Source organism: Atta cephalotes (genome assembly GCF_000143395.1).
Source record: "Atta cephalotes unplaced genomic scaffold scaffold00006, whole genome shotgun sequence".
NCBI lineage: Eukaryota > Metazoa > Arthropoda > Insecta > Hymenoptera > Formicidae > Atta > Atta cephalotes.
In genome coordinates this window covers 7523803-7534152 of record NW_012130070.1, presented here as the reverse complement: position 1 = coordinate 7534152, position 10350 = coordinate 7523803, and the positions used below count along the sequence as shown (strand labels likewise).

General features: G+C 27.9%; 1 protein-coding gene across 1 annotated transcript in view; it reads left to right on the top strand.

Annotated features, from left to right (window-relative positions):
* LOC105626796 (protein couch potato) overlaps positions 1–10350 on the top strand; it is an 83282-nt gene that overhangs the window by 66994 nt on the left and 5938 nt on the right. The window contains exons 6-7 of the mRNA XM_012208091.1: positions 767–900; positions 5522–5730. Coding sequence (XP_012063481.1) covers positions 767–900; positions 5522–5730 — 343 coding nt within the window. The remainder of the gene's footprint in view (positions 1–766; positions 901–5521; positions 5731–10350) is intronic.

Genomic DNA, 10350 nt, shown 5'->3' with positions numbered 1-10350 from the left:
GATATATATATATATATATATATATATACTTTTATCTTTAATGAAATTTCTAAGAGTTTTATTTTTTTTATTTTTACTCTTAAATTTTTTTAATTACAAATGATTTTGTTAAAAAATATATACAAATAGTCAACATTCAATCATTCTTTGTTTATATAATATTATTTTATTTGAAAAATTATTATATTAAATTTAAATATCACTGCGTGATAGAAAAGTGACAACTCAAAATTAAGAACTTTTCAGTAGAGCATTTCTAAAATTCTTTGTGGAGTAATGTTTTAATTAGTATACTAAATATGCAAAACTTTACTTTTCTTTCCAAGTTATATTTTTAATATATTTTTTAATTATTTTTAACGTATAATTACAATGTATATTTATATGTATTTTTTAATATGTATTTTTAAAAATTATGTTAGAAGTTTTCAAAATTTGAACATTGCAATCCTACAGGATTATGTCAATTTTATTCCTCAATATATAAGCAATGTATTGCTAATGTATTGTTTTTTCACAATATGTTAATCTGAAGGAAAGGGGGTTGATTTCTTTCCATTATTTAAAAAGTACTAATTTTTTTATTTGTGTCACTTTTTTATTAACGCAATAATATATCTAATATCAAGATAAAAATTCATTTCTGACATTTCTAGATATCAGTAGATATCCTGGCTATCAAGAACGCGCGTTCGCAACGCGGTTCGCAACCGTGAATTAAATTACTCAGGGGAGCGACTCTATCTAATCCTGTGCTCTATTGCAGACCTAGGGAGTCCGTTCTTCCCCGGTGGTCCTGAATTGTGGCATCATCCATTGGCGTACTCTACAGCTGGCGAATTACCGGGCACGCTGCAACATGCGACGCTGGTGCATCCAGCGTTACATCCTCAGGTCCCCGTACGTTCCTATCTTTGACTATCTGCAGACAAAGCTCTGGAGCCGCCGACGAGCGCCCCGATGCACGTTAGTGATACATGATCGTTATACTCGATTACTCTTACATGGTAACAGGGAGATTCATGAGGGCTCAAGGACTGAAGATGCTTTCAATTATGGTTGCCTTGAGTCCTCGACTCCTAAATTCTATAGAATCTTGGATATTGAATTTTTTAATAACGTTTTAGTTTTTCGGTTGTTTTTTAGATGCTCTAAAGCTCCAATTTCTGCATTTTTAAATCTCGCATAAATTTTTAAATCCCTAGATTTCTGGAAAAAAGTATCTATTATTTTATGCGAATTACATATACATATAGAGTGCTTCATTATTATCGCATCATGAACAATTAGTCAATAATTGGTTTGTAAATTTAGAATTTTTCATTTTTAATTTTTGTAATAAGTTTTTTAATAATAAATAAGGAGTTTCTACAAGATCATTTTAATAAACGAGCTCTGATGTAAATAGTAAACTTTATTATTATTTTATTATGATTTCACGGAACATTTTGATTATATTAAATCCTCATCAACTGTGTTTATATAAATGAAATAAAAAATCCCGAAACAATAATTTATATAGACATATTAACACTTAGAAACTATTATATATAATACGTCTATATAAATTATTGTTTCGAAAGTTTTTATTTCATTTATAAACACGATTGATGAGGACTTAGTCGAAAAGTTCTGTGAAATTATAATAAAAAAATAATAAAGTTTACTGTTTACACCTTTCAGAACTCGTTTATTGAAATGACTTCGTAGAAGCTCTTTATTTATTGTTGAAATTTATATGAGCGAATTATTTAATATATTTTCCATTGTAATTATCAGTTTTTTCAATTATATAATTTCAATTATATAATCAAAATAAAAATAAATAACGATTATAAGATTTTATTTTTTATTTTTTATATGTTTAAAGTTTTATTTTTTAAATGTTATTTATTCTCGGGAAAAAAATTTTGTAATTATATATAATAATATATGATTATATATGATTATATATGTCTATATACAAATATATTTTGCTTTATATTATATATATAGAAAATTGCTGCTAAAAAATTAAGAAATTTATTAATTAGTATCGCTTTTTACAAAAAGAGAGATGAGATTATATAGAATAAAATTATAATAAAAAAAAATATATTTGAAAAGTATATATACAATTTCAAGATCCTTCTAATCAGTTACCCACCCTAAACTGTACTCTGACTAACGTTGCTTAACTTTTGTGATCTTATGGGAACTGATGCTTCGATAATTCATGAACACTGAATGTTAACACATATATATATGTGTTAATCAGTTTAATATCCGGGAAACAATTTTATACATGATCATATATAAAAATTTTTGCTCGGGTTATTAATAGTCTGTAATTTAAAATATTTGTTGAGAAAAGGTCGGGGGTCATAATTGAAATCAGAAAGTTTATTAAAATTTGATGCGATAATGATAACCTAGTATAAACATCATAAAACCAGAATTAATAGGATAACCAATGAATATTATGCGGATTACTATATAAATAGCAATTTTTCCGCATACGCGTGTAACGTCAGTCAGTGTATTCAAATATTACTTTTTATATCGTCACAAAATCGATAGCGTAACTTGTCATCGCACTGCGTGTCCTCATGTATTATATAGGAACATGTAGTGTATGTCACGCAAGGTTCGAATCGCAGAGTTTCGAAGCTATTATGATGTCTCCGTAGTTTGTCGCGACATGGATTAATTATGGCCAACGTTAATAAATCCATAGTTTACTTTTTTCTAATAGCATTGTATGTATTTTCCGTCATTTTAATTTTATGGGAAGAGTATTTAAAACTTATGGATGTTATACGTTGCGTTAATGATATTTACAGTTCGGGGTTATTTCATGGTTATTAATGAAGATAGATGAAGAATATAAAGTGAAACCATAAATAACACCGATAAGCCACATGTTAGGTAATTAGCAGCATCTAATGTAAGGGTATATGAAAAGTTAAATGAAGAGATATGAGAAGAGAGGTATAGAAATGAGGGTACATCTTCCATATCAGTCTTTTATTCTTAGAATTTTATCTTTTCCTTAAATTTATATTAGAATCTATAAAATTGAAAAGAGAAATCTTTCTTTTACTTTATGATTTTTGATATTATCAAAAATTCATATCTATTAATAAATATTAAAAGAAGAGACTAATATCCAAGAAAAGTTTGAAGTTTAAAGAATCGGAAAATTGTTCAGCGTAAATACATCTTCAATCCCCTTTAAAATATCGTCGATATCGGTCTGATGGTACCAATTCAAATCACATAACTTTATTAATTTTTAATGTATGAATCTATGTCAGATTTACACAGGTATCTGTCACGCATTAACGTCCGTAAAACACACATCGATTTCTACGAGAACAAATAATGCGATCATATAGTCATGAATGTGTTCAAACGCGATATAATCTGTTATTTTTATCGATCACATTACGTATGATATTATATGATGTTTTTTATACTGTAATAGCGACTAAAATTATTCTGTAACACGTCACAGCGAATCACGGATTAATCGAGATGCGGGGAAAAAGAATCTTGATCAATGTTTTTATAAATGTATCTCGATATTTTGATTGAAAATGATAAATTGAAAATTTTAAAATTTTTGGAGAGATAAACATGCTTTTAAATGCTGATTGATTCAAGAACTTTTGGATTTTATATAGGTAAATCACTTTAGAAAAAATTATACTTAAGTTTGTTGATCGGATATCATTCTTTTACATTTTAGATTATAGGTAAATATTTTTATATAATTGAATTCATCGAAAAATACATTTTATTACTGGATTATACTCTTGACTTATCATTTTAATAAAGCTTTTTAAATCTATAAATCATTTTTGCTTCAATCTTAAAGTTTTTAATATTTAAGATTCAATAAGTTTATGATTCTTTCTTGTTGTTTAATACAAAATCTATTACAAAAAAAAACTTCTATACTTGTTTGTAAAACATAAATTAAATTTTTATAAATAATTTTACACAAGAAAAGTCAGTAATAGTCATACGTGAAATTTTTATTTTACAACAGACTATCGATTCAGTAAAAATTTAAAACGGTTATATTGAGAAAGCTTTTAGAAGTGATTGAAAGTTTATAAGCTAATTTTTTTAAAGCTCACACAAAATTTCAAACATAAAATATCGTTATTACTAAAATCCGATATTCCTTGAATTTATCCGCACGAGAGAGAAAATCCGTTGCATTGAACGTTTGATAAATCGAAAGCTCTTGAGTCCAGACTACTATTATTATTTCCTTTTTCTCCGTACGCATCTTGCTTTTCCTTTAACGGAAGTAAAAAGGAAGCGAATCTCGAGATATCCACTCAAGGAATAACGAACCGAGAACCTGGTAGCAATAACGTCGGAACTTATTAAGTTGAATATCTTCTACGATCCAACTCGATTAAATGCATTCTCGAGCGACTTGACGATACTGAGAATGTCGTTTGCGAGATTTATCATTGCTTTGATAAGTTAATAACGATACTCAATGCAAATGATTTAAAATCATTTCTTTCATGTTGATGATATCTTTTACAATATTTTTATGCACAGTTAAATAAGAAATCTGCTGCGTTTCCTTGCGTTATATAATTTACTTTAATGTAAAGAAAGATTAGCTACTTATATCAATTATTATTTTTAATTTCTCAATAAAAAGTAGATATTGTTGGTAGATGACTATGAAATAACCTTGTCATTAAGCATGATATTTAAAAGAAGATATTTAAAAAAAATGTTAATTTTAGTCGTTTTTATCTGTTATTAAAAATAATAGTCGACTATTTTTCATAGCGCTTTGCAACATACAATTTAAAGTTATTATTACAAAAAAAAGTTATTGCATAATGTCACCATTAACATAAATATAATATTACAGCAAGAAAGATGTCCAGAAAATATACAGAATGTTTCAATACTGGTAGTACAAATGAAGAAAATGATTTTACTTAAACATAATGTCGAAAATGTAAAATAAAATTTTTTTATACGAGGCCTCATTTTCCAAAAAAAATTTTCAATATTCGTCAGGCATTAATACGCATTTGTAATTATAAATATTATAAATAATAAAAAGCGACTTCAGGAATATATGATAATGTTTACTTTTCAAAAATTTTCTTTTATCGTCTTGAAAAGTATTGAAAGTTCTGGAATACCTTATATTTAAATTCTAACTTTAAAACACATTCAATTTAAATTTCTCTTAGATTTTAGTTCTTTTATGATGCTTATTTGTTTCAATATTTTCGCAAACGACATATTTTTTGGTCGATGTTTTCTTTGCCAGAATATCGTTCGAATCTATACATTCGTCTACTAAAGTCTAAAGATCGGAATGACCTTTAGACTTTAGTTTTTGTCAGAAAAGATACAATTTTTTATTGTAGGGACAAAAGTAGGGTTGAAAAAGACGGGGCGGATTGACGCAAATGCGTCGATCTGTGCGAGCAGACCGACTACTCATGGTCAAGCGCAGCAAGTGTATGACAGATGTATTTATATTTTCTAGGCGCCTATGTCTCTGCCGCATCCTACGACGTTGACGTCGATACACGCGTCGCTGCCTCATTTTCTACCGTCGCCGGCACTGGCGTCACCGGTCGGATCACCCTCGTCACAGCCGAACATAGCCGTCAGCAATGCGCAGTGCTCCACCCTCTTTGTGGCGAACTTGGGCCAGTTCGTATCTGAACATGAGCTAAAGGACATCTTCAGCAGGTCAGACATCTTAACTGTTTACCTTATTCTTTTAATTCATAGCCGGATGCGAGCCGATCGAATATGCTCATTAGTCGGTTGGCTCGCCTATTGATTTATTATATTTATATATTTTATGACCTACACCATGTGTGTGATTATCCTAAGGACACAGTTTTTAGACTGCATCAAGTTGTGTACATTATCGCTGTATAGTAAAGGTGTAGGCGTCGTTAGATAAATTTGTAGAAATAGTATGTATATCAGTTAAAGTTTTTTTAACTTTAGAATAATATTTTTTCGTTTCTCTGAATTTTAATGAAAAGTCTTAATAAAAACAGATAGTTATGAATTAAATGTTCTTATTATTTTCTATGTATTTATTTATATATTAAAATTTTTAGCGGGATCTCAATTTGATGCAATATTGCTTAAAACATTTAAAGACTACGTTTATCATAAAAAGGGTATATAGATAATTAATTTTATTTTAATGCAAAGTGTCAGAAAATATATTAATTATAATAATAACAATGATAATAGATTACTTAAAAGAACTAAGTCATGTTTATATGACATGCTGATGGTAAATGCGCGCCAATTGTGATACGGGTACCGATACACATGGGTCTTATCAGCATACCACGTGGTGATGATATCACGATGTCGTGGTGTGTTCGAAACGTTTGCAATTCTTAACGAACGAACAGCAAGAATACAACGGTTTTAAAAATATTTTTGATATTTACAAATAAAACACAAATTTTGGAACCATTGAATTTTTTTGGCCTTGATTTTTAAATAAAATTTTCTGGACAATTTTTTGGATAAAAAATTTTTAGATTCTAAAATATTTTTTATTTTAGATTACTTTATTTAGTGAAGACTTTTAATGGAAATAAATCTCTTGATTCTTGTAGATTTTTTAGGTATGTAAATTCGAAAATCATTGAATCTGTATTGAATGTCTAACAATTGAATTTGTCAATATATATGTTTAAATAAAAAAATTCTGTAATTATCATATATATAAATTCAGCAATTTTTGAATTAAAACCAAACTCACATGAATAAATTCCAGATTAGATTAAAGACCGGAAATTTTGCGTTTATTATAGAAACTTGTTATGCTCTTAGTGATTTACGTTGTTACAGTTATATAACTTTAGCAAGGATGTATGCGTTCAAGGATTTCTTGCATTAGACAAAAACGCAATTAAAAAGTATACATTGCAAGCATATATGAATAGCGCGCAAGCATACATGAATATAATATATGCGATTCTTACCTCATTCCTGACGCTTGCAAAATTTGCGGACTAGCACAGTTACTATTAATTATCATATTATCATACTTTATGCGATTTCCAATTGGTATATATAATGGGCGAAACTTTTAGGTCATTAAAAAAATATAAAAACGTAAAATTGTAATTAAACATGATAACCCGCTAATTACGGACGGAGATATTCGCAATTAAACTGCTCGCTTAAGTGTCAGCTATCCAACAAGCGGCGAAGTTAAAATATGTTATCCGGCCGGGCATTACAGTTGCGCTCGTGTAATAAATTATTTTCACGTGCCCTACCATGCGGAACCTTCCCACGATCCTGAGTACGCCTCCAGTACGTCGTGAATCATTGAATTGAGAATTACAAACTCTTTCGATATGTCTACATTAAATCGGTTAGACCGCAGCTAATATCCGTTGTATATATACTTTTACGTAGAAATGAGAGAAACTGAAGATCCGGTAGAGTCGTTCATTTACCTTTGATTAATGCTGCGAACCTCGATCATGTGTTTGTAATCGCGGGATTACAATAATTATTATCTACATACGAAGAAAAAGTTACATGAATTGATTGTATGCTGCACAAAATAATAATAACGAAACTACTATAATACTTGTTAGATACTTTTTATTTAATAGAATATTGACAGTAGTTGGGGGGTTTGATATTTTTGATACCGATTACTATGGTTATTAAAAAAAAACAGACAGAAAAAGAAAAAAGAGTTTAATAGTTAAATTATAAAAATTATGAATTAATAAAATATATGATATGACGTACTTCATTTTTATGCAGTTCACTGCAAAATTAAAAACGCAGAAATTAGGATCTAAATATTAATATTAATATAAAATAAAAAATATTTACGAATTTATTATAATGTAAAAAATATATAATTGTAAAAAAAAGAAATAATATAATATCTAATTATTTTTATAAAGTCAAGTATATATAATTTACCTTAGGCACAAGTAATTATTAAATCGAAAGAAAAATAAAAATTTAAAAATATAACTTTTTTTATAATTATTGGATAGAAAGAGTTTAAATATAAAAGAGTTTAAGTAGAAACTAAAATATATTTTATTCAGTTTAAGATAATTTAATAGCAGGAGAGTAAAAGTTTTTATTTTCGTGCAAATTTTGTTATAACGCTCGAAAAACTCTATTCTTCGAACAACAAAGATAATTTTGCACAGGATTTAATCGTTTACACTTTTATATTTTTAGTGAGAGCTTTGTGATACACAGCAGTGAAAAAGTGAAAAATCATACATTGACAGAAATGTTTTGAACATATTAATTATTCTATCAAATATGTCAATTGCATTTCGTTTCTTGTAATGAAAAGTAGAGTATAAAATAAATTTATCATATTGTTATTATCATTTATGAGACACTATCACAATTTATATTATCTAAATTTTTTCCCTGTATATCTTTGAATTTGTATTTTTTGTTCAAACATTATTTATTCTTGTTACACCAAATGTTATTAGTTATAAAGTAATTGATTTATCGATACTCGAGATGCAAAATTTTTTAACAAAATATTAAGAATCGCTAATAACAACGTTAATCCTCAACACAGAATACGAATAACGATCTAGAAGACGCGATTTACTCTTTCGAGTTTCGCAGCTGACGGAAGTCTGCGCGCGACTGTCTCGCAAGTTCTAACGCCAATAGAGAAGCTCTTCCTCCCCTCGTATAATTAGCCTGCGAAATCTCATTATCCCGCAAACCCCAGAGTTCTGCAGTATGAATTCGTAAGTGAGTGCCTGAGTTAATTACACGCGTTTGCACGTGCGAGAGGCGCCCTGCGCATTCTACTATTTTCGGTAGCTTGCGGGAGTATTCGACCGAATTTCGTCGTCGACGATGAATACATTGTTCTCGTCGCATGTAATTCAACTGTTGTTCTTACATGGATAATTATTTCACGTTGATACGCTTGAGAAAAAATATATTTGTCAAGACAAAAAAATTTTACAATCGTGCGAAAATATTTTTGATAATGGAACATGTATTATATATTAGATCATTTAAAAATGATAGTTTAGAAATTAATATTTAGGAATTATAAATTTCTTACATTAAGTAAGAAGAAATATAAATTAAAGAAAGATTTGTAAACAATGCTTCAAAAATATGAGCACAATTTTACATCATTCTTTAATGTTTTTTAATTGAAAAGAGAACATTTATAAATATACTCTATTAAAAATATTTTCATGCAATTTTGAAAATTAATAGCTTAGAAACTGGAAATCTTATATAAAAAATTTTATTCATCTAAAATTTAATTTTATTCTTTATATTAATTCTCTTTATATTTCTTTTTATATTAACAATTTTTTTCTATTTAAGATTTATTTAAGTTTTTTCTTTCTTTATGTATTAGAAACCTCAATCTTAATTAATCGATATATAATTACTGTGATACTTAATTATTAATTTTATATATATATACATATATATACATATATATATATATATATATATATTTTGATAGATTTCAAGAGAAAAAAATGTTTTTTCTCTTTTAAAATTCTTTGTGAAAAATGGATTTTAAATTAATTAAAGGATACATTGTTTTTATCAGATAGAAGATATTTAATATAAATTTTGAAGACTACATATTTTTATAGATCTATGAATTTATGAGCTTACGTATGATTATAGATTTGTACGTCAGTTCTGTGAATCATTAAATTTATTGCTTCTGATTTATTCTCCTTGTAGATTTATAAATAAACAAACAGGCAAATTAAATTAATAACCATAGTAATCAAAGAATAACGAGCAAACGACAAAGTATCAAGTACCTGCACCTAAATTTAATCATGCCGAGGGCGCAATAATAGTCGAAATTGTTCGTCGTGAACGCCGAAAGCTTTGTACTAACAGCACCGCCTCCAAACATCACTGACATCCGCTAATCATTTGCCACCGTCGTAGATTGTAGGCATATAGGACGCACCTGTACTAGTACCCGTACCAATACCATGCGACTAGTGCGGTTTACTAATTGTCGGTGTACTGAACGGGTTTGCACGGAGGGTAATGTCTCTACATCGCGAACTATCGATTAATCGCGGATTTGTGAATGCACTGTGAACCTAATGCGAAAGGATTACGATTAGGAAAGAATTTAATATATAGAAAGGAAAAGATAAATTTTATAAATAATCTTTTATAAAATGAATAATATAACAATAGAAATAATGATGCAAATTTTATATATATATATATATATATATATATATATATATATATATATATATATATATATATAGTTACTTTAATTAATTATAATTATTACGTAAATTATTACTATTAGTT